This window comes from Danio rerio, chromosome 10, assembly GCF_052040795.2.
Source record: "Danio rerio strain M-AB ecotype USA chromosome 10, GRCz13ab, whole genome shotgun sequence".
Classification (NCBI taxonomy): domain Eukaryota; kingdom Metazoa; phylum Chordata; class Actinopteri; order Cypriniformes; family Danionidae; genus Danio; species Danio rerio.
The window spans coordinates 4,973,351-5,000,506 of NC_141030.1; the positions used below are offsets into that span (position 1 = coordinate 4,973,351).

At 36.0% G+C, this 27,156-nt stretch overlaps 2 protein-coding genes across 10 annotated transcripts in view; one reads left to right on the plus strand and one right to left on the minus strand.

Moving 5' to 3' along the window:
- plppr1 (phospholipid phosphatase related 1) overlaps positions 1 to 27,156 on the minus strand; it is a 373,756-nt gene that overhangs the window by 127,765 nt on the left and 218,835 nt on the right. The gene's annotated exons all lie outside the window — the stretch shown is intronic.
- The window catches only part of palm2akap2 (PALM2 and AKAP2 fusion), a 219,420-nt gene continuing 216,783 nt past the window's right edge, over positions 24,520 to 27,156 (plus strand). For all 8 annotated transcript variants that reach the window (XR_015500202.1, XR_015500204.1, XM_087268736.1 and 5 more), the window contains exon 1: positions 24,520 to 24,710. Coding sequence is in view for 6 of the 8 variants with exons in the window: in XM_087268736.1 (XP_087124862.1) it covers positions 24,601 to 24,710 (110 nt within the window). In the remaining 2 variants the exon portion in view is untranslated. The remainder of the gene's footprint in view (positions 24,711 to 27,156) is intronic.

Here is a 27,156-nt window from a genome sequence, read left to right on the forward strand (position 1 = left end):
CCCAGTGATCTAATACTGACACACCCTTTAGTCATACATGCATATGACTAATATGAAAACATGAGACATCGGTAAACAACTACTTTAGAAAATGAGTTGCTTTGCTCATGCAAAACTCCCTGACACAGATGAAAGCATTTTAACAGAGTGAAGATCAAAATGAGAGAAAAATGTATAAATGTTAGACTTTTTTCATCATAAATAATGTAATCTTTACTGTTCAGAATTGGAAGGAATTTGAGTTGTGGCTATACCATGAATTTATGGTACATACCAGGCCCGTATTGGTTAATCAGGAGGACTGGGAGTATTTCCACACTGTAAAAAATGAATCCGTAAAATTTACGGTAAAAAAACAGGCAGCTGCGGTTGCCAGTACTTTACCGTTAAAAACACGGTACAAACCGTTTTACGGTAAATTACCGTATTTTATTAATTTATAGAGGTAATATGTCTGTATGTTGAATGACCAACATCTGTGTTGCGAAAGGGATGCTATGCAAACCGGGGTAGTTCCAAATGCAGCTTTGTTAAAAGAATGGTCAATCAGGCAAGGGTCAAATACCAGTATAAACAGTGTAGTAGACAATCCAGAAGCAAGTCCAATAAAACAGGCAAAAGGTTCGGGGCAGGCTGAAAAAGGTCAAAACACGATAATCAGTCCAAAAGTGAAAAACACAGGCAACAGGAAACAAGGAAAACCACTTACGTAAGGACAGCGACAGCTTAACAATACTCAGCAACATATGTGTGGAACAGAGGGGTTTAAATAGTCTAAATAATCATTGTGTGAGTGGCTTCAGCTGTGAGAGTGTAATCATTCTGGATCTGGAAACAGTTGTGTGTGTGTGGCCTGACTGGGTGTTGTAGTCCATAACATGGCAGATATGTAGTTCAATGAGAGTGAATGTTTTCCAGCGACCTCTGGTGGTTAGCGATCGCTGGTAATCATAACAATCTGCACATGTTTTGTTACACAGTTAGACACGTTAGCACACCCACATGCAGGTGGTAATGAGGAAGTTATATAATGAGCCAATGCTCATCACAGTCAACTTTTCCCACAAGCAGAAAAGAATATCAGCATGTAGAAGGTGCTCAGGGTCATTCACACAGCTACTAAACACCAGTATGGTAACACGCATAAAAATAAAGTCATGAAACAAACATTGTTTATCAACATTAGATGTAACATAATCTCTAATGTACATAACTGATGGGGAAACAACTAAAAAGATCCATATTAATGTCAAACAAATGCATAAAAAGTGATGTGCCATGCAGGGAATTCTGGGAAAGTCAATTTACGGTTATTCGCCATATATATTAACACACCGTTAACCAGGTTACGGATTTGTACTGTAGCATTTTTACATTTTTTTAACGTTGAAATCACGGCCATTTTTTTAAGCAGAGATGACCGTGATAACAGGGTTTGAGCCGGGTGAAGAATGGCTCCAGAAAGCAGGTATGACAAAAACAAAAGTAAATAACAGGGTGAGAATGTGGTCAAATCTGAAAACGTGGTTAAAAAATCAGGTGGCCACGAGTGTTTTTCTTTTTCCAAATTTATTTTGGAAACACTGTTGGTTAGATTTAGGGAAGTGGGTGGACGGGTCATTTGGTGCTTTCGAAAACACTATTGATTTTGTTTATGGAAGGAGGAGGGTCGGTCAGTCTATTGGTCAGTCAGTCAACAGCGGCCTCTGGTGGATATACATGAGTATAGTGGGCAGTGTTGGGCAAGCTACTTGAAAAATGTAGTGAGCTAAGCTATTAGCTACTCTACTTAAAATGTAGCTTAACTACACTAAAGCTACCCCCTGGGAAATGTAGCAAGCTAAGCTAAAAGCTACATGGCAAAAGTAGCTTAGCTACATCCAAGCTATTTTTGCAATTTTTATTTTAAAATCGAAGCCAACTTAAATCCAAGTCAATCATATCTTAGTGATCAATAAAACTGTCAATGAAACATATGAGGCAGAATAATTGGTCAGTTATTTACTGTAAATAGTATGCTGTACTAAACAGAAACACATTATAGTATATAACAGCTAAAACAAAAAATCCAATAAATAAATATAAATATATAAATAAATATTTTGACATAAGCATTAAGCATATTGTATATATATATATATATATATATATATATATATATATATATATATATATATATATATATATATATATTTACAACTCTTCATTAATAAATTACACTACATGATGCAATAATTTCTAGAAGTACTTACTAAAAATTACTAAAGTATTTTATGAGCACAGCATCAGAAATTAAGTTATTGCATCTTAACATGTACTTCTGGAGGTATGGTCACGAAGAATCGTGCTTCAGTTCAGAAATAACTCCTCTCTCTCAGTCATCTTTCCATCAAGCAAGTTTCTCGGTTGACGACGTCACCGACCAGAGGTGGCAGTAATGCACCAAAAAGTTTGTCAACCACCGTAAAACAGGAAGAGGAAGAAATCATGATTCTAGCCATCATATAGATTTACTTTCATCAGACAAACACCGGCTTCACAGCTCTGTGAATGTCGGTGCCGTCGCTTATTGATCCGCGATTGGTAAATGTAGCTTTGTGGACGCTACTGCGCTACTTGACTAATAAAACAGCTTCGCTACTGAAAAGCTATTTGATTTAGAAAGTAGCGACGCTACTGCTACGCTACTGAGAAATATAGTTAAGCTAGTAGCGTCACTACTTGTAGCGACGCTACTGCCCAACACTGATAGTGGGTGTTAATGGCGCCTGCAAAAATTTGGGATCTCAAAAAGTGTAGACAGCGGCCTCTGGTGGATTTGCGAAAACAAAAACTGCAAAAATAAAACTTTCCCTGTTCCTGGAGAGCCACCTTCCTGCAGATTTTAGTTGCAACCCATATCAAACACACCTGTCTGTAATTATCACGTGGTGTTCAGGTCCTAATTAATTGGTTCAGCCGTGTTTGATATGGATAGCAACTGAAATCTGCAGGAAGGTGGCTCTCCTGGAACAGGGTTGGCCACCCCTGTACTAGAATGTGTTTGCCGCTCTTCAGAAACGTATATAGGAATACGTATTCAGAATGAACTTGGGTTGAAGAAAGTCCCGCCAAAATTATAACCACAATAGGACAAATCAACAGTAGTCCACATTTGAAGTGGATCAAAACCTTTCTCTTAAAACCTATTTAACACCCATTCACCATTTTGAAAACGTTTAGATCCATTTCAAATGTTGACTACTGTATACACTTTTAGTCCTTCCCATTTCAAATGGTTTTCAAAAGCTGAATCCCAAGGTCACATCATAAAACGGCATCTCATGAATATTCATGACGGCATGTGATTGAAGATGTGTACTTAGACGACACGTCTATTCTGAGCTGTGAGAAAGAAGAAGGGGGAGGAAAATTCCTCCTTAAGGCAAGACAAGCAGAGCATTCAAACAGCTGAAGGCCAAAGCCTGGGAAACTTCAGCAGCAGGAGCCTCGCGTCTTTGATGAGCTGCTCTGTGTACACAATATGTGAAAAGGATTTATTAGCTAAAGGAAGAGCTGTAAAGGAAATGGGTACAAACACGAAATAGAATCTCGCGGAGAATCATTTAGGAAGTGAATCGCATTGATCAAGGCCAGCACAGAAATCAATGCTAATTTTCTCATTGTGTCTTGGGAAATGTGAAAGCGGGGGAAACAGTCAACGTACTTTATTATTGAAATAATAAAAGTCAGCCACTACGCAATGATAGGATATTAACTTAAAACAATAGAGGCAAAGCTGTAAGTTTGAATACTGAATGGTTTTTGCTATGTTAAATTTGAAGCTAAGAAAAAGATTCATTGGGAAAAGGTGTCTATACATAAATCTGTAACGATGGAGACACTGAGAGCAGACTTGCAGATCCAAATGCAGGTTTAATGGGAAGTAATGGTCAATACAGGGGCAAACAGGTGTATGCAGGCAATCCAGAATCATAGTCCCAATAACAGGCAGATGGTCACAAGGCTGGCAGCAGACAGGGATAAACAGAATAACAAGGCGAGGGTAAACACATGGCAAAACACGACAAAGGAAACGTGTTGTAATGTCACAGAATGTAAACAAGACTCGGCGAATCAAAATCAAAAGCCTGACTTCAATGAGCCGAACTAAACGTCCACACCTAAACTGGTTCCATAACAGCAGATCATTTGATCTGACTAACCCAGCCGAGGCTCGAACCAGCAACCTTCTTGCTGTGAAGCAACCCCCCCCCCCCTTCCACCACCACCACCATCTACTTCTGTGGATTTCCAGCCAAAATTAAACAGCCTTCAAATCTCATTATACTTTGAATCAATATTTCTTCAACTGTTTTTTTAGGTAAAGGTTTTGTGTTTTGTATTTTAAAAACGAATTAGAAAAGAAATAAGAGAATGTTTCCAATCCAATCTCAGATTAATGCATAATCAATGCATAAACTGTGCTGACTGACTGCTAACCAAAACGTTGACTCCAGTGTTTAGTGATAGCCCAGCATATTCACAAGCAATTTCTTTCGTTTCTGTGCCATATAATATTAAATGTGTTTTTGGCTCACTGACCACTATGCGCAGATGTCAGGCGGATTCAAAATGAAATGTTCAGTGAGTAGAAAAAGTGTGTTCAGTTTTCTCAGAAACAGAAGTAGGCCCGATCCCAGATGGCACCTTAAATCTCTGCAGTCTTCCTCAGGGTCCACACTTTCCTGCTGTGATGCCGCTTTGGCTGTCCAGTTGAAGTCTGCTTAGGGCTCACCTCTGGATGTTCTCAAAAGAAGTGCACATTGAGAAATGCACATTGCACACTTTTTCACCCTGACTAACTTCAGAATGTCTATGAGAAGACACACAAACCCGAGGTGTGAAACTCTGAGTGGAGTATTGGTCCCTAATGAACGTATAGCTGAAGAGTATGGGATCAGATATAGATCAAAACTATAAATTGAGTCATAAACAATGAATGTGATCCGTTATTACATTTACGTTTACATTTAGTCATTTAGCAGACGCTTTTATCCAAGCGACTTACAAATGACAAGCAATTTACACAACTATAAGAGCAACAATGTATAAGTGCTGTAGGCAAGTTTCAGGTCTGTAAAGTCTAAGAAGGAAAGAAGTAGTAATTTTTTTTTTCTTTTTGAGTACAGTTAGTGGTATATCCAGAGAGACATTTGCAGATTAGGAAGTGAAGTGGAGACTAAATAGTTGAGTTTTTAGTCGTTTCTTGATGACAGCAAGTGACTCTGCTGTTCTGATGCAGTTAGGGAGTTCATTCCACCAACTGGGCAGATTGAGCGTGAGCGTTCGGGAAAGTGATTTCTTCCCTCTTTGGGATGGAACCACGAGGCGATGTTCATTCACAGAACGCAAGTTTCTGGAGGGCACATAAATCTGCATAAGTGAGAGCAGATAAGAAGGAGCAAAGCCAGAACATCAGAGCTTTGAATTTGATGCGAGCAGCAACTGGCAGCCAGTGCAAACGGATGAGCAGCGGAGTGACATGTGCTCTTTTAGGTTCATTAAAGACTACTCGTGCTGCTGCGTTCTGGAGCAGCTGAAGAAGTTTGATAGAGGTAGCTGGAAGCCCCGCTAGTAGAGAGTTGCAGTAATCCAGTCTGGAGAGAACAAGAGCTTGAACAAGGAGTTGAGCTGCATGTTCAGATAAGAAGGGTCGGGATCTTTCTGATGTTTCAGGGCCCTATCATACACCCGGCGCAGTGTGGCGCAAGTTGTGACACAGTAGTCGTTTGGTAGTTTACGCTTGGCGCAAGACTCGTTTTGAGGTGTTGCGCTGCGCTGTTTAAATAGCAAATGCATTAGCGCTCATTTTTGCGCCCATAGGCGTTCTGGTCTAAAAAGGAAGGCGTTCTGAGGCGGACCGCTGGCGCGTTGCTATTTTGAGAAACTATAATAGATTTTTCATTAGACCAAAACCAACCCGGTCTAAACTCAGGCGCAGAGTTGTGCCTCGCTTACGCACTGCTTAATACACACAAGAGAGCAATAGGCAAATATCTTTACATATGAAAAAATGTAAATATTAAGGATATATGTATAGGATATAATAAGAATAGATATAGGATATAAATATAAAGGATTAAAATATAACAAAACATATTATTTTCTAGCCTACATAAATATAAAAAACACTGCTTTTATGTCTTCTTCATCTCAGGAGGCTTTTTCAGTTCATTCATAACAATTTGCTTTTGTATAATGTTATTATTATTAGCAGTATTATTTATTATATCCATATTTATATTTGTTTTATTAAAAACAAGCTTAGATTTGCCCACCTGCAGGTTTTAGACCATATGGGCAAAGCATGTGTTTTAGGATATAACTCAGGTTTTTGAGCACATTTTGCTATTATTATTCATTTATTCGTTTGCTGGAAATTAGAACTGAATTTAGAAATAGTTTTGAAACTAATATTTGAGCTTAACAAACGCAATTAATTATTTATAGACTAATTGATGTCTGTGTGTAAAGGTTTCCCTATCCAAGAGCGAATGTGAAAGTGATCCATTACCTCTCATTCTCATGCCGTAGATGCTCTGTTTAACAGTTTTCTGTTAATAAACTGTTAACTGTTTGCTTGTGAAATGCTCATTTTTTTCCACTTAGACTTACTTTGCGTCCTGTAAATAGTGAATGTGCTCTTAGCGTGACGCAGCTGGCTCTTAAAGGGAATTGGAGATGAGACTCTAATTGGTTTATTCTTAAAACACACCTATAACTCAGTAAGAAAATAAACTCAACCCTTTTAGACCATGCGCCGAAGCGCAAGGCAGATTTACCATCCTTAAATTAGCAAAAACGCGACCTGACACGCCCTAAAAGCATTTACGCCCTGCGTTTTGCGCTTTGCGCATGGACCGTCAAAATAGAGCCCATAGAGTGCGAATCTACACGATCGAGCAATTCTAGAAATGTGGTCAGAGAAGTTTAGTTGGTCATCAATTGTTACTCCGAGGCTTATCAACATTTTGCATGCAGTAATGGTTGCCCCATCCATCTGGATTGAAAAGTTATGGTGTAGAGTCGGGTTGGCAGAAACTACAAGCATTTCCGTTTTCGCGAGGTAAAGCTGAAGATGATGATCTTTCATCCAGTGTGAAATGTCCGACAGGCAGGCTGAGATGCGAGCTGGAACCGAGGGATCATCAGGGTGAAAAGAGAGGTATAGCTGGGTATTATCAGCATAGCAGTGATTACAATGAGACATACTGCCTAAATTTGACAGTTACTTAAAATTGGCGTCAGATTAAATTCGCAGCTGAAAACAAATATAAATAAATTCTAATAAACAACACAATTCTTTTTAGAAGCACTAGGAAGGGTTTACATGCGTTTACCTTTCAACCATGCTGTTAGTTTCGTCATTGAGCTAATAGATGGACTTCTACATTCTGTAAATGGCCCACTCTAGCATTTGTTTCCAATGAGAGCAGGAGTGTGAGCAACGTATTACCTTGCAGCTATCAATTTAAGGATGTCAGATATAGCCTGCCCTCAGTCAGACCACGGGTGATGATATAAATGGCCTTAGATGTGATAGAGACATACATTACCTGTCTTTGAAGTCTGGAAGTATATCATCCAAGTAGAAAGCACAGCTGCAATCAGAAAGCAGTTCATAAGGGGGGGATTTAAACACTCTTCAGTAAACGTGATCCCATTAACCTGGAGCACCTGACAATAGTAGATCTCTCAGAAGTGCCATCACAATGCAAGTATTTCAATTCAAAAGACAATACCTGGCACAATAAATGAGTCTTACAATGTATACTTCAGTTTCTATATCAAGAAAGATATTGCAAAATAGCACACAACTGCTTTAAGGACCAACACTAGTTTGGACAATAGTTTGACATACTGAATGGACTGCAGGTCATTCCCTCACCCTAGGGTTGGGCTGATAGACGATGCCATCTTCCATCGACGATGGCCGAAAGACACCACGATGCTGAGCCAGCATTGCGATCCTCCGCCCCGCCCCCCTTGCAAATCCTCTCACGAAAAATACACACTCAGGCCTTGTTTACATTAATAGGTGGGTCCCACTTTATATTAAGTGGCCTTTACAAATATGTACTTACACAGGAATTAACAGTTTGTTACAATGGACTTATTGTGTAAATACATGTTTTTATTGTGTACTTATGCTTGATTAAATACCTGAATGTAATTACATCTGTAATTAACTTCTGTATTTACATTAGTAAATACACTGCTGACCATCCCTTACACTTTAACCCCCTCTTAAACCTACCCATACCACCAAACCTGTCCATAACCCAACCCTTATCCCAACTCAAGAGGACCACAAGTGTCTTCAAATACATTATGAACACAGTAAGTACATTGTATTTATTTTTTGATGCAAGTACATAGTAGTTAAGGACACTTAATATAAAGTGAGACCAATAGGTCTTAGTTTTTAAAAGGCATTTCAGAACGAAAATGATCCACATCCACACTGGCGTTTAGTATTTCTGAGCAGCCCTCCTTCCACACTACCGCTGAAAACGCACATCACGTGACCACACACACATTCACACACAGGCACACACACAGACGTTCACAAACTGTCATGCGCTCGAGACAGCGGGTCCAGGCAGTCAGCGGGTCTGCAGACTGCTTCAATCTTTCACTTTCACTCTTGTACTTAGTCATTTTAGCGAACACTTTAGATACTTTTGGTTGGTTCCTGTTGGTTGTGCACCTTTTTTGCCAACGCCATTATAACGACACAGATCACTGCCTATTCACGAGTCCTGTGGAAAAAGTGATTGACAGGTGGTAATTATGCATGTAACTTATCTTTATTCATTTACAGTATGATTTGTTTATGGGTAAAACAAAGACCATGCGGGTCAGGTAGTTAAAACGGTAGGCTACAAATAACTAATTCGTTATGACGACAATGCCATCATCCATCGCGATGTTTCATATTAGATATCGTACGATGCCAAATTGGCATCAACATCGCTCAACCCTACCTCATGCATGTCATGATTTTTCGACAATGCGATTCTGGATTAACGTCTATGTTGATCCTAGAACAAGATTTTTGTTAGAAAATGTAATCCATATCTGTTCCCTACCCCTAAACCCAGGGCTGAATTTGTGCCGGAACACGCCAGATCCTAATCTGGCACCTTCATCAATCTTTCCCCCTCCTTAAATGCCCTCCTCCCCTGTCTGCTCTTCACTTTCTTCCGTGACTCCCGAACCCTCTTCACTTTCGTCCGCAACAATCCCGCCCCCTGCTCTTCACTTTCGTCCGCGACAACACTCCCAACCCCATCCCCTCTTCCACTTTCATGCGCGACACCTCTGTATCCTCGGGTAACATGCCAAATCCGTTAACCCGAACTGTTTCAGGACCTCGCAATTCACAAATTAAACACTGCCTAGGCCCAACCATAACTGTAAAGTATCCCCAAAATCAAAGGGGAGTAATAGTTGGATAACAACAATGTAGAGGTGCATACGATAAGCCTTAACATAAACTGTAAACGTATCCCTTAATTCTGATCGGTAAAATGGAATGTTGTTCCCGGATTAACATACACTCACCAGCCACTAAATTAGGTGCACCTGTCCAACCTGTTAACGCAGATTTCTAATCAGCCAATAACATGGCAGCAGCTCAATGCATTTAGGCATGTAGACATGGTCAAGACGATCTGCTCCCGTTCAAACTGAGCATCAGAATGGGAAAGAAAGGTGATTTAAGTCACTTTGAACATGGCATGGTTGTTGGTGCCAGACGGGAGTATTTCAGTAACTGATCTACTGGTATTTCCACCACAACCATCTCTAGGGTTTACTGAGAATGGTCCAAAAAAAGAGAAAATACTGAGCGGCAGTTCTGTGTGCGCAAATGGCTTGTTGATGCCAGAGGTCAGAGGAGAATGGCCAGACTGGAAAGTCAACGGTATCTCAAATAATCACTTGTAACAACCGAGGTCTGCAGAAGAGCATCTCTGAATGCACAATACATCCAACCTTGAGGCAGATGGCCTACAGCAGCAGAAGACCACACCGGGTGCCACTCCTTTCAGCTAAGAGCAGGAAACTGAGGAAACAACTTACGCAGACTCGCCAAAATTGGACAATAGAAGATTGGATAAACATTGCCTGGTCTGATGAGTCTCGATTTCTTCTACAAAATTCAGATGGTAGGGTCAGAATTTGGTTTCAACAACATGAAAGCATGGATCCATCCTGCCTTGTATTAGCGGTTCAGGCTGGTGGTGAAGGTGTAGTTGTGTGGAGGATATTTCCATGGCACACTTTGAGCCCATGAGTACTAACTAAGCATCGTGTAAACACCACAGCCTACCTGAATACACGTCCTACTGTGAAATCCAGTTGGCGATCCCTCACACCCTCACTTTCATTTGTCCCTAATCTAATACGCCACATATTCTGACCAAGGCTCATCGAAATTTGATATTGAACCAGTCTTGCATAATTCACATCAGGATGCATGGATCAGAGTTCAAAGCAATTAAGTCAGTTTAATAATTATCCAGTCACGATCATTAAAATGGATTGGGGAAAATGCTCCCAGAACACTTAGAGGCACGCAAAGACTCTTACGCTGGTGCTTAGTGCTGTGTTAGTGTGTCTAATGACGGCCCACTTAATTGTGTCTATCTGTGTTTGCTTTTGCTTATAAATAAGCTGACTATGTTCTGAATGGGATGCAAACTCACAACATGAACAATACTGTAAGAAAGATTTCAGGATTTTTGGAATAGTTTTTGAAAATGGATTATTGCAAGCAAACCTGGAGATAATAGGTAAATAAAAAATAATTAACATTTTTTTTGTCTGTTAAATATGATTATATTTTAAAATATGAATGATTTTCTGCCAAAAATCTATTTTTTTTATAGGATTATGACTTTTATCTCACCTTTCTGACTTTTGTTATTCGCAAAAGTAAGAAACAAAAAAAAATCTTTTGTAGGATGTAAATAATTAAAAGACAAACTCTGACTACTTACTTAAAGTTCAACATTTTCTTTCGTGATTCAGAGTTTAGATGTTACAATTTTGAGTTGTTTTGGGCATCCTGTAATTCTGCATGTAAATCTCCCATTTCTGGTTTATTTTTAGCAAGTCTGGCTTACAATTAGATTTTCTAAGTTTCGATCTCGCAATTCTGAGTTTATATATCATTTGTGTGTCTTTTTGCATAATATATATCAAAAAGAAATCAATTCTGAGTTTAATTCTGAGTTTAGATCTCGCAATTCTGAGTTTACATTGCTCAATTTGGTTTACATTTTTCGAATTCTGAGTTTACATCTTGCAATTCTAACTTCATTACTCAGAGTTCTGCTTTTTTTGCCACAATTCTGGCTTTTTAAACTGCCATTATAAGAAATAAAATGGGTTGATATAAAAATGTAAAGATTTAAAGACAAACTCTGACCTCTTTTTTAGCATTTTCCTTTCGTAATTCTGAGTTTAGATGTTACAATTTTGAGTTCAAATTTATCAATTATCTTTGTCAACTTTTAACTATGAGTTCAGAAATTCTGAGTTTAATTCAGAGTTTAGATCTCACAGTTCAGAGTTTACATACCACAATTTTGATTTATATTTTGCAATTCTGAGTTTACATCTCGCAATTCTGACTTTATTTTTAGTTTTTTTATCTAGCAATTCTGATTTACAGTTTCCATCTTGTAAGTCTGCATTTATATCTCCCAATGCTGGTTTATTTTTAGCAAGTCCGGTTCACAATTAGATTTTCTAGGTTTAGATCTTGCAAATTCTGAGTTTATATATCACAATTCTGCTCAACACCTTTTAATTTGAGATTAGAAATGATCAGTTTAGTTCAAAGTTTAGATCTCACAGTACTGGTTACAAATAACAATGGAAAATAACGTCTTGTGATTCTGAGTTTAAAGATTCTGAGTTGACATGAGCTGAGTTGTTGACATCTCGCAATACTGACTTTAATTCTCAGAGTTCTGTTTTCCATCTTACAATTCTGGTTTCTTCTCTAGCAATTCTGATTATTATTAACAATATGTTTCCATTTTGTAATTTAACTTTTATACCTTCTAATTCTGGTTTATTTTTGAGCAAATCTGGTTTACAATGTGTAATTCTGATTTTGGAAATTCTGAGTTTAATTCAGCCTGATCTGAATTCGTACGAGTTCAGTCGTAAGAAATTGTACGATTTTAAAAAGGAGGCGTGGCACCTAACCCCACCCCTAAACCCAACCGTCATTGGGGAATGAGCAAATCGTACTAAAATGTACGAATTAGATCATACGAATTAGCCACTAAATGAAAAAGTTACGAATTGCTGTGAGATTGTGTTGGTTTAATTCTGAGTTTAGATCATGCAATTCTGAGTTTACATATCACTAATTTGGCTTACTTCTTGTAAATCTGAGATTAAAAATCCTGAGTTTAATCCTTAGTTTAGATCTTGCAATTCTAAGTTTACATATTGCTTTTATGATCGATACTTTTAGTAATTTGGAGTTTTAAATCTCGCAATTCTGACTTGATTTCTTGGGATTCTGGTTTACACCTCACAATTCTGGTTTCTTCTCTCCCAATTCTGAATTATATTTCACAACGTTTACATCTTATTTCTGCATTTACATCTCCAAAATCTGATTTATCGGTAACATTTTGTCATTCACTGTATATCTCTCAATTCAAGTTTACATTTAGAAATCCTGGTTCTGGAAAACTGTGACATTATTTCTGGATTTGCTAATTTTATAGGCTGTCTTACAATTCTGCACACCTCCATCACCTAAATTACATTGCATTATGGGACGCAAACCTTTCTACATTGTTTCAACTGTATACCCACATCATCTTAAAAATGTAGAAGGTCACATGAGAATTTCATCCATTCAGATAGATCACATACTGCATACTATATCCAGCAGAAAGAGTAGTATGTCATTGGAGCGTTTGCAATCAGTCTGTGAGTCTAAAGGAATGCAGTGTAAAGCAATGCTCAAACACACACACACACACACACATACACACAAATGCCTTTATTTAATGGCAATTCCTCTAGCGCATTTTCCCATCTTTGTCACCATGGCAACCCAATCTAGCGGGCCGACATTCCCATCTCCAGGGGCTTGGCCTTGTTCTCCAGTTCACATGCAACACAGCTGTTTCATCCCTCAACAAAGCAATTAACACACAGGGTCAAAACGAATTCTCTCCTCCAAATATCAGCTCTCGCTCTGTCTGAGGGAATGCATTGCTCTCTGTCGTAAACACAGACCCTCCGGCGACCTGCCTCCATTGGAAGCTTGGTGACACGGTCGGTCTGCGGGGGTTACGCTGCAAAGGAGATTAAGGACATTAGGAATATGATCAAATGATCACATTAGGTTTGGAGACAGAGGGACTCGGTGCTTGCTTTTTACACATCTGTTTTACAATTTGTGACAAATGTCTTCACGGTATAGGAAATCAATAGCTAATCTCCTGTATAACGTTGATAATGAAGTTATTTTTCCAATCAAGCGCCACTCATCATTTTTCACGCCGTAATGACTTCCTTTTCCGGGCCAACTCACTCATTCACTTTCCTTCAGCTTATTCCCTTCTTTATCAGGGGTTGATGCAGCCGAATTACTCTGGCACATGTGTCTGTCTATATAATAATAAACATTCTTTTAAAAATAACTAAATATATTAAATAAATCCTACAGGGGGTATTCTAAGAATCCCCTTAAGAATCTAATTCGCATAGAGCGCAGATCTCTGTGCGGATCACGCGTCTCAGCAAACGCACTTCCCTTTTATATAATTTCATCGGTCGTAATTCATATAATAGAAAGTCTTAAAGAACGCAAACAGTTCAGCAGCACTAATGCCGAGTTCAGACTGCATGATTTTCAAAGTAGTCGTGTCACAGATGTTTTCACACTGCATGACTATCTGGGCTAGCGTTTCGTCGCTGCTTTGTTTACACTGCAAGATGGATCGGTGACAGGGGCTTTCACATTGCATGACTTTACTATAGGGAGAATCGCCGACAACTTCGTCCAAACTACGTCTCACAGCCAAAAACACGTAGTATATCTTTTGTTATTAACTACATAATGAGAAAAAAGCCTTTAATGGGGTAGAACATGTACATATTTGCTCACCTGGGTTTAAAGGGAATTAGCCATTTCTCCTTAAAGTTGATAATAAACTTATTTCTTTCTGTATGACACAAACAGACACGGTTGCTCCTGTGTCCTGTCAAACCTCCACTAGTTTTTCCTCCATTTTGTGGGTCCAAATAAACCGAAAATGAGCGCTTTTAAATTCTCCCCCAGCCTCCCGCTGGCCTGCAGCAGGCATACACACACACACACACAAGTGAAAGCTGCTCTCTCATTGGCTGATGTTATTTTCAGTCAAACATCAATTCACACGGCATGAGTTGAATCGCCGACAGCTCCAGATATTCAGCACGCCAAATATCTCGCAGGCATCGGCGACTCATCGGCGATTCTCTCAGATCGCGTCTTTGATAGTTCATACTGTGTGATTGTCACTCACGTGCACGAGCAGCGATTTGCTTGTGATTTCAGGCATTTGTCGGCGATTTCTCAAAACCTGTCGGCGAGCCGAAATCGGGGCTAAAATCACGCAGTCTGAACTAGGCATAAGGTGGATGATCGGGAGATGTACTGGGCCCGCTTAAACATTATAAAATTCTTCTCACGGAAATAGCAAATTTTAAGTTGGGGACTGTCACTTTAAATTCAAATGAGATTGTGTCTTTTCAAAAGAGGGCGGAGCTACAAATGCCTACGCTTAAGCTAAGGAGCAGACTAATGCTCTATAGATTAATTGTATCAGCTGAATTAGATATAGTGTATGTGTGTGAATGAGTGTGAATGGATGTTTCCCAGTACTGGATGCAGCTGGAAGGGCATCCGCTGCATGTAAAATATATGCTGAATAGGTTGTCGGTTCATTCTGCTGTGGAGAACCCAGATGAATAAAGGGACTAAGCCGAAACAAAATGAATTAATTAATTTTTACCATTAGAAGCTGACTATATTCACACACTGTTACCACACAACTGTTTAAACTCATTATAAAATTGATATTTTGCATAAAAGGCCTACTTTAAAGCTTAGTCTGATGAAGCCTTGTAACGTAATGTGATTCATTTACTAAAGAAAGCCTACCTATTCTGTAGATCCATTCATTACTTTCAAATACAGAAACTCTTCTTTTGTATACCATTTAATATAGTAGTCACACCTAATGGACCATAGTTTGACGATTGTATGAGCTTTGAGCATCTTGTTTTGAACACGATGAACCGTAATAATGAACAGTAAAACGTTTGTCGGACTCGGAGGGTCAGCGAATTATATGGTATGAATTATTCAGCTAGACGTTCATTCATATTTAATCACACCAATAACAGAAATAAAAATAAAGGTCAGTAAAGGTGGCATTCATTCCAGGGCTGTGAAGAGATTGCTCGGTTTATGTGCGCAAACACAATCAAAACAATAAAATAAGAGTCTGAGGAGAATTATTCAGCGTGAGGAATTGATTGCATGCACTGCTTGGCTTCTTTTTATTTTTATTTTTGTGTGCGTGCATGCATGCGCTTAGAATGATTACGGCCTGCTGGACTGTAAAGCTGGAGAGAAACAAACTCGACAGTTGGTCAGAGAGATGCGTCACATGTCTGAGATCACACACATTCTGGCTGTTTTTATAGGCTCTGCATCTTCTCGGGTGCATAATTAGACCTATGTAACTGTTTTAACACATGCGTAAATAAATAAATACATATTTATAAAGACAATACAGACATTACAGATCTAAAGAGATTTAAAGTATACATAGCTTAAATTTAGACATCATATATATATACACACACACACACATATATGTGTGTGTGTGTGTGTGTGTGTGTGTGTGTGTGTGTGTGTGTGTGTGTGTGTGTGTGTGTGTGTGTGTGTGTGTGGATCCACTAAAATATGTAAGAAAAATTATTATTACAATCCACAGTTGCAATGTCTGTAATTTGTATATAAGTGCTGCCCTCTGCTGTTGCATTGCTGAGCTTACAAGTAAAATAGGGATGTGTAGGTATGAACTATATTTCTGTAGTTATGCTTCTTTATATTCTTGATTTTCACATATTGGGAAGACGCTATACCTATATATATTATGATGTTATAGCTATTAATGAAATCCGAACACAAGGTTGATACCCAAAATTAAAAGCCTTAAAAATATATCATATACAATGCCAAATACATAGAATTGAAATGTTGAAATACATAACATTTTGTTGAAATAAAAAAATAAATAAATAAATAAATAAATACTTATACGAGTGTGATATTGCATTTTCACAACAGTTCTATGGTATAACCGTGTATTTGAAAAAGAAAATCAAACACGGAGAGTCTCAAAACCCTTTTTAAGAGGATTTATACATGTTTATGATATTATGAAACCTCAAATCAGAAAAAATTGGGACAGTATGGAAAATCCAGAAAACAACTACTTTGTCAAGTAACACAATACGTAGTTGCATCCACAAATGCCAGTTAAAACTGTACTGCCAAAAGGAAGCCCTATGTTAACAGTGTCCTGAAGCATTTGTGACAAAATGTAACAACGAAGACCCTGTACTGCTGCCCATCTTAAGACTTGTTTGCAGGAAGAATGGGACAAAATTACACCTGAAACACTCTTCTGTTCCTTAAGGCCTTTTAAGTGTTGTGAAAAGTGGTAAACTGTTCCAACTTTTTTTGAATGTTTTTGTGTGTTTAAAAGCGAAAATTGGAATATGTGTCAAAAGTTTCAGCTCACACCTACTATATCATCCGAGATTACAGATATAAGAAAGCTATATTTATACTGTACACTTACTGTAATATTTCTGGCATCACAACTGTTACATATTACAATGTACTTATATTTATATTACAATGTACTTATATTTATATTACGATGTACTTATATTTATATTACAATGTACTTATATTTATATTACAATGTACTTATATTTATAATACGATGTACTTATATTTATATTACAATGTACTTATATTTATATTACAATGTACTTATATTTATATTACAATGTACTTATATTTATATTACAATGTACTTATATTTATATTACAATGTACTTATATTTATGTTACAATGTACTTATTCTTTATTACAATAGTCCAAAGATAGACCAAATGTGTAGTCATTTATTCCTGTCTAATTATGGTTTTAAACTATTTATTTTTCTTTATTGATTTAGAACTAACATCTAGAACAGAAGTAGATACAATTTTTACTACCTTTCCATTTTTCCCCAAGCCATTTTTATGAGTTTGCCTTTTTTAAAATGCTTCTTTTGAACAACAATTCATAAGAACAATCTGACGTTCAATCTGTTCTTTCTTTAATGGAAGGGTGGCAATAATTTGTCCATGTCTGTAATTGTTTATGACATAATAAAATGTTTAGTATGGTGCAATTTGTTTTTTACAATACTTAAGCATCTATAACCTTTTTTTTTCTTAAGCATTATGAACTCTAGAGGCCCTTTCATACACCCGGCGCAATAAGACATAGGACGTATTTCCTTGATGTGTTGCTATTTTCAGACCAACGCAAACCTAATTTACTCGTTTTCTGACACGTTGTTTACATAGCAAATCCATTTGCGGCACTTTGAGGACTCATGGGTGTTTTGTTTTAGAAAAGAGGTGTGTTAAGGCGCATTGTTGGTACATTGCTATATTAAGGAACTAAAATAGACTTCGCAATAGACTAGCAAAATATTTTACTATAAAATCTAATATAAAATCGTACTCTTTTATTTCACTTGCTAAAATATTTTAAACATTATTATTTTCTACATGAATATGAAAACCAATGCCTTCATGCCTTCTTCATCATAAACTTTTTTAGTCTATTCATGACAATTTACGTTTGTATAATTCATTCATTTTCTTGTCTTGCCTTTATTAATCCGGGGTCGCCACAGCGGAATGAACCGCCAACTTATCCAGCACATTTTTATGCAGCGGATGCCCTTCCAGCCGCAACCCATCTCTGGGGATCAGAGGCACCCGGAGGAAACCCACGCGAACGCAGGGAGAACATGCAAACTCCACACAGAAACGCCATTTAGTGATTATATCATTAAATGTGCAGGGGGGCCTTACAATATTTTCCAGAAAAAAAGGGGGTCTCAGGCAAAAAAAAAAAAAAAGGTTGGGAACAACTGATCTAAAACATCTTATTTGTGTTCTGAAGATTGAAACAGCATGAAGTAAACACAGATGTTTTTCTTATTGTTTGTTTTAAATAGCAAACGTGGTTTTAGCTTTAGTAGTCTGTACAAACTCTGTCCCAAATGACCTTAAATAGTTGACTGATGAGGTGACAGTGCAAACGGTGGCAACTGAAAGCCCCTTCACGGACAAATACCAGAAAGAGCGTCAACAAAGCGAACATTGTACGAGTGTGTGATTTCTGCGGCTCCGTCACGTACATAAATGGCCTTGTCCTTTACGCCCACTTCTACGCTTTTTAATGCTGTTCAGGATTCTTTGTCTGAGTGTTTTTGTACTGTGATGTGTAGTAAATATGAGGGACAGATCCAGCTAAAAGGACTTAAAATCTGCTAATACTGTACACAAACCCTATTTAATGAATGGTAGAGGGTACAGCAGATGCTCATGGTTCAACAGAGCAGACCTGAAATCAGTGCTGCGCCTCTTGCTGGGCACACTTTTGACCGTCAGGCGTCGCAGGAATGCAGAGGATCGAGTAACCAAACAACAGATGCTAGTTTATGCTGCAGATCTGAAGAAAGTGAGTAGATTGGTGACTGCTTTATTCATCTCACTGTGGTTAGATCTTTAATTATAATTATTATAACAATGATTTTATTATTGATTTTTTAAACTTCTGCTTCACTTGATTGCGTTGTTTTCTTTGTTTTCGGTTCGAATCATATGTACAGTTCAAGTTATTAGTTATTATTCTTGTTCTTTTTTAAATATTTCCAAAATGATGTTCAACAGAGCAAGGAAATTTTCACAGTATGTCTGATAATATTTTTCCTTCTGGAGAAAGTCTTATTTGTTTTATTTCGGCTAGAATAAAAGCAGTTTTAATTTTTTTAAGAACCATTTTAAGGTCAAAATTATTAGCCCCTTTAAGCTATTTATTTTTTTAATAGTCTACAGAAAAAAACACTGTTATACAATAACTTGCCTAATTACCCTAACTAACCTAGTTAACCTAATTAACATATTTAAGCCTTTAAATGTCACTTTAATCTGTATAGAAGTGCCTTAAAAATATCTAGTAAAATATTATTTACTGTCATCATGACAAAGATAAAAGAAACCAGTTATTAGAGATTAGTTAATAAAACTTTTATGTTTAAAAATTTGTTGAGAAAATCTGCTCTCCGTTAAACAGAAATTGGAGAAAAAAAATAAACAGGGGGGCTAATAATTCTGCCTTCAACTGTATGTCAAGTACGCAATATCACATAAATCATGAATGCTGCTTTTAACAGTCCAAATGTATCCTATTGTGATACTTAAGTTAAAATTGGGTTATTTTAGAAACCATATTGCATGCTTTTGCGGTTTAAAATATATAGTTTCATTTAAGAGTATTCTTATGTTATGTTCAGCAATTTTCCATGCTAATTAGAATAATTAGTTTTAAAAACATAAACAAATAAAGTTCTGTAATCATTCACTCATCACATGTTGTTTTAAACCCATATTATTATTTTTATAATATTTTTAACCCATATCTATATAATTATTTATAGTTAAAGACTAATTATTTTTTCAGGATATCAACTACCAACTGATGCTAACAGCATACACATGAAATAACGTTGTCCAAATATCAAGTCATGTAAATTTGTGTGATACATACAGTATATGATAGAAAGTGCATTTTGTTCATTTACTTTTTCATGTTTTTATTTACTTTTTATTAAGCCATAACCTGCTTATCCATGACGTTTCACAATGCATTAACCTGCACCGAAGAGTTGAAGCAGTTTACTTTTTAAAGGCTAGAGGGCGTAGTATCACATAGGTTACTTAGAAAGAAAATGAAAACATTATTTACTCGTGAAGGAGCCTAAATAATTCCATACAACATGTTTAAAAAATATTTTTGTATCAGCCTGTCTAATTTTAAAATAAGTAAAATCTAGAACATAGAACCACTTTCATTGATGTGTGTAACAATTTCTGTATATTGTACACTCTCAGATATAGAGGTAGACGAGCTGTCACTGGTGTATTACCTTTTCAAAAGGTCCATATTAAAACCTCAAGAGTACATATTAGTAACTAAATAGTACAATAGTGTTCCTCTTAAAATTTGTAGGTACTAATATATACTTTTGAGGTACCATTATGGACCCTTTAAGTACAAATGTGCTCCTTTTGAAAAGGTATCACCCCAGTGACAGCTCGTGCACCGTTATTTCTAATATGGTCAACTTGCCAAGTTACTTTATCAAATTACCATCACTCTAGTGAAGGTGCTTAATATTAATGTATCTAAATAATTTACATGATCTAAATCTGATATTGAAAATTTAATGGCATGTATGATTCATTTGTAAATATATGCATTTTCCAGATTGTTCTGCAAATACAAACATCATATAAAGTCAGCATGAAACGAAAATTGTCGCTAATTGTCCAGTCAGGGCCATTTATTAGGGAAAAGGCCCAAAAACTATGCAGTTTTTTAAGAATTTAGAAGCCTCTAATATGTGTGTGTTAATAGAAAAAAAAAAAAAAAAAAATATATATATATATATATATATATATATATATATATATATATATATATATATATATATATATATATATATATATTTATATTTTTTTTACATTTTTAAATCTTATTTTTCTACAACATTTTATTTAAAAAAAAATAAATAAAATATATATATATATATATATATATATATATATATATATATATATATATATATATAACTTTTATTTTTTTAAATAAAATGATAATATAAAAGTAAATAAAATAAAATAAAAAATTTTTATTTTACAAATTGCAAATTTACAATTTTTTTATTTACAAATTGCTGTAATTTGTCATTACTTATTTAGTACATAAAATAACAGTTAAGCTGTTAATTTACAGATATTGTTTTTAATTTTTATGGATTTTTGAATATAATTTAAAATAACAGAAAAAATACAGTATAAATAATACTGTAATTTCCCTGTATAAAAAACACAAATGTCAGTAATTTGTCTTTAATGATAAATTACCTAAAATGAAAGTCAAACTGTGAATTTAGAGAGATTGTTTGTCATTTTACTAAGTTCTACATATAATTTTAAATGACAAAAAAAATTACTGTAAAAGATTTAGGGATATTTTCTGTAAATTTAGTTTTTTTTTTTTTTTACAGTGTGTGTATATATATATATATATATATATATATATATATATATATATATATATATATATATATATATATATATATATATATATATATATATATAACTTGTATTTATTTATTTATTTTAAATGCTGTAGAAAAAATAAGATAATAGTAGAACCAGGCAAAATAAATGTTTTGCCAATTAATGAAGGTTTAAAATAAGCATTTTCAATAGACACTTAGTTTTAAAGAAAATGTCAGACAGGTGACCTTCAAAAAATTTTTGGAGGAGGTGAGCCCCAAACTTGAAAAAGCATGAGAACCTGGTGTAGGTGATTATATGTTGCTATGATGCCAAATAAGACTAAGAGATGTGCAGCTAAAGTAACATTCCAGCCAGATTGATAACTAAAGGTGCAAACTTGACATAATCACAAACATCCAAGTGTGTGACATTCAGGCATGCAGAAAGTCTCTTAACACGTCAGCAGCATTTGACCTTATCTCAGGGAACATTTTAAAGGTAAAGCATCACTTCAATCAAAATGACAATGAAATGATTCACTAATTGTGTGTGCAATAACTGTACTCTCCTGAGGGTGGATCTGTAATTTTGCATTTTAAAAGTGTTTTATTTATTTAAATATCTTAAAACAACTAGAACATTCATTCATTCATTTTCTTTTCGACTTAGTCCCTTTATTAATCTGGGGTCGCCACAGCGGAATGAACCGCCAACATATCAAGCATATGTTTTATGCAGCGGATGCCCTTCCAGCTGCAACCCATAACTTGGAAACATCCATACGCAATCATTCACACATATACACTACAGACAATTTAGCCTACCCAATTCACCTATTATCTCTTTGGACTTGTGGGGGAAACTGGAGCACCCGGAGGAAACCCATGCGAACTCGAGGAGAACATGCAAACTCCACACATAAATGCCAACTGACCAAGCCGGGGCTCAAACCAGCGATCTTCTTCTTGTTAGGCGATTGTGCTATAGTTGCAATCTAAACAACTACACTCTCACCTTGAAAAGGGCCTTAAAAGTATATTTTGTTGCCCAACATCTGCAATATTTGTCAAACTGTAGAGAGTTTATTGATCTGCTGTCACTCTATGTGGGCGGAGTAAGAGTGAAGAGGCTGTACGAGTGCTGATATTACAGAATATTACACAGCTATCAGCCAATCAGATCTGGGATCAGACCATTCGGTGTGACGTTGATAAGAAAATTAAGCCCCGCCCAATTGTTGTGCGTGCAAACCCCCAGCCCCACCCACATACACAGTAGCAGGAAAAAGAGGTAAACAAACACTGTAGCATATCCCGGTTGAATCAAGCCATGAAGACGCTGTGCTCGTCTGGATATTGTTGGAAGTGTGAGGGGAAAGTTAATGTTATTTTATCTACCCAAAGATGAAACGGTGAAGAGTCTGTGGTTGAGGTTTATTTTTGCAAAAATACCTCAGCATTATAGCCCCAGCATTGTGCTGTGTTCGCTGGAATGTACACACTTACAACGGGGGATTCGTTGGCCTTTGTTAAAGGACAGCTCAGAAAAGACTATTGATGTGTGGGACTTTGTAAGAGCTCGACAGGAACTTTATCAGTGCTCAGTTCATGGAGCAGTTTCTTTCTCCATTTCACAAGTGTAAGTACGTGCGTTAAAAATGCTTACCTCCGTGTTTTCTCTAGCTTCCAAATGATGTATTTAATTGTGTTTTGTTACTTGTAACCGCTTGTAGTGTATCTGGTTAACTCTTTATATTCTCATATTGCGTTTAATGCCACGTTTAAATCCATACATTTGTGAGCTCGCGTTCCACTGCCGTTTGTCGTTGCTATATGGCCACCATCAGCTGTTCCTACACACGTGCAACGATCAATGTTCAAAATAGCTTAGCTTTTGCCACTGTGTGGATTAATACTGAATATGTGTCATAGTTAAGAATAGAGTAATATGCTGATGTTTAACTGCACTGCTTCAATGCACTCCTGCAATGGGCTCACACACATACAGTACCTGCAAAGTCCGGGAGACCAGGGGGGTAAGGAGCTCGGAACAACTCTTGAGAAGTAGGTACGGTGTACTGTGGTGTTAGTAACTACTATAAAGCATGTTTCAGGCCGCCGCTGCGATAGGATCCTATACCAATGTTGGCGGCCCAGGGGTTTCTCAGACCGTACCAAAATGCTGAGGAACGGGGGAGTGTAGGGGGTTGAAATTACAGGAGTTTTCCAGGAAAAACAGCAGTGTTGACAGGTATGCTCACACATACACTCTGCACTTCAATATTGTTGATAAGCCGTGGTGGCCATTTCACTCTGTCTCGTGCTGAACGCTGTCAACCAATCGCAACAGGTTATCATTGGTCCAATCAGCGCAGATTAGCTTCGCGCTAAGGAGGGGTTTGGAAACAAATTAATCACAGAATGATTCATATGGGAGTTGCTGGGATATTTATGCTAAAATAAATGCATATTATAAGACAATGAAAGTGTTTTTTGACCCTTTTTAACATATAATAGGGGCTCTTTAATAATGATTAAAAAACCATGCCATTAATCGAATCATCATATGTGCCAACATTTGTCTCTGATAATCCGGGAGACTGGGGAGAGTGTCGAAGCCACGAACTGAAGCGAGGGATGAAATTTCTGGAGTTTTCTGGGAGACAGAACAGAACGGGAAAGGGGTCTGAAATACGGGAGACTCCCGGGAAAAACTGGAGTGTTGGCGGGTATGCTAATCACAGAGAGAACAACTAAACATGCAATCATTAAATCTGACTCGGTGAAGCATAAAGTTTCTTTGAGTGTGATATATCCCATAATTAGCTTCAGCCTTTACTGCAGATTTGATGACATGCCTCTAATTGAGACTGCTGTAATATGACACTCTCAAATGAAAGTTCAAAGAGAAGCACATTCTGTACCAATAAAATCAGACGTTAAACAAATGTGACCCTCCCTCCTGTCTCTGCATCTCGCTCTCTTTCTCTCTCTCTCTCATCCTGCAGGCTAGACAGAGTGCGAGCAGGCATCCAGCATCCAGCATCCACCCGAAACCTCAGGAAAAGGTGGAGAAGGTCCCTCGTTCCCAAGGTGATGCTGGTGACAGCGGCGGAACGAAGACGAGGAAAGCCGGAGCGAGAGGAAAAGGGAGAAGACGCAGCCATGATGGGCACAGCTATCCTGAGGAAAGACCCGGCATATGAGTGAGTGCTTCCATTTCTCCTCGCCCTCCCTCTGTAGGGTTGGACATCACGCATGGGTTGCCATGGCAACGGCAGCAGGAGGAGGATGATGATGATGATGATGCTGCAGCTGCTTCTGTCTGCAGTCATGTGTGTGAGTGTGTGTGCGTAGATGTGTGCGAGCCAGCAGCTGACATGCGTGTATTGTGGCACAGTGTCATTTGCAATGGAATTTTACTGTATGAACGAACATGCATTAAGGAGGAGAAGATTGGGTTAATGCTGACTTTCTTCTGTCTTATGTTTTGGGGTGTTGGCCTGTTTTCCAGTAAGAATTGGATGAGCAATTAATGTCAGGTTAATGAAATACTACAGTCATTTATAGTGAATACTATAAATGTTTTTGGTATGAAGCATACTACACTGTAGTGAAGTGTATTATTCTATATATATTTAAGTATTTACAATTCTTTGGTAATGCATTGTACAACATACTGTAGTGTTCACTACACTGTAAAAAAAAAACCCCGTAATAAAAAAATTATATCTGGCAGCTGTGGTGCCGGAAAAAAAGTAAAATAACAGACATTAAATTACAGAAATTTACTGTAATATAACGGATATTAAAAGACAGAAATTTACTGTAAAATAACGAATATTAAGTGACAAAAATTTACTGTAAAATAACAGACTTTAAATGACAGAAATTTACTGTAAAATAACGGATACTAAATGATAGAAATTTACTGTAAAATAACGGATATTAAATGACAGGAATTTACTTTAAAATAACGAATATTAAGTGACAAAAATTTACTGTAAAATAACAGACTTTAAATGACAGAAATTTACTGTAAAATAACGGATATTAAATTACAGAAATTTACTGTAAAATAACGAATATCAAGTGACAGAAATTTACTGTAAAATAACAGACTTTAAATTACAGAAATTTAATGTAAAATAACGAATATTAAGTAACAGAAATTTACTGTGAAATAACAGACTTTAAATGACAGAAATTTACTGTAAAATAACGGATATTAAATTACAGAAATTTACTGTAAAATAACGAATATCAAGTGACAGAAATTTACTATAAAATAACAGACATTAAATTGCAGAAATTTACTGTAAAATAACGAATATTAAGTAACAGAAATTTACTGTAAAATAACATACTTTAAATGACAGAAATTTACTGTAAAATAAAGGATATTAAATTACAGAAATTTACTGTAAAATAAAGGATATTAAATTACAGAAATTTACTGTAAAATAAAGGATATTAAATTACAGAAATTTACTGTAAAATAACGGATATTAAATGACAGAAATTTACTGTAAAATAACGGATATTAAGTGATAGAAATTTACTGTAAAATAACGAATATTAAGTGACAGAAATTTACTGTAAAATAACGGATATTAAATTACAGAAATTTACTGTAAAATAACGGATATTAAATGACAGAAATTTACTGTAAAATAACGGATATTAAATGATAGAAATTTGCTGTAAAATAACGGATATTAAATGACAGAAACTTGCTGTAAAATAACGGATATTAAATTACAAAAATTTACTGTAAAATAACAGATATTAAATTACAGAAATTTGCTCTAAAATAACGGATATTAAATTATAGAAATTTGCTGTAAAATAACGGATATTAAATTACAGAAATTTACTGTAAAATAACGGATATTCAATTACAGAAATTTACTGTAAAATAACGGATATTAAATTACAGAAATTTACTGTAAAATAACGGATATTAAATGACCGAAATTTGCTGTAAAATAACGGATATTAAATGACAGAAATTTACTGTAAAATAACGGATATTAAATGACAGAAATTTGCTGTAAAATAACAGATATTAAATGACAGAAATTTACTGTAAAATAATAGATATTAAATTACAGGAATTTACTGTAAAATAAAGGATATTAAATGACAGAAATTTACTGTAAAATAACGGATATTAAATGACAGAAATTTAATGTAAAAATAACGTATATTAAATGACAGAAATTTACTGTAAAAATAACGTATATTAAACGACAGAAATTTACTGTAAAATGATGGATATTAAATGACAGAAATTTACTGTAAAACCACGGATATTAAATTACAGAAATTTAGTGTAAAATAACGAATATTAAATGACAGAAATTTGCTGTAAAATACCGGATATTAAATGACAGAAATTTACTGTAAAATAACGGATATTAAATTACAGGAATTTACTGTAAAATAACGGATATTAAATTACAGGAATTTACTGTAAAATAACGGATATTAAATTACAGGAATTTACTGTAAAATAATGGATATTAAATTACAGGAATTTACTGTAAAATAACGGATATTAAATTACAGGAATTTACTGTAAAATAGCGGATATTAAATGACAGAAATTTACTTTAAAATAACGAATATTAAATGACAGAAATTTACTGT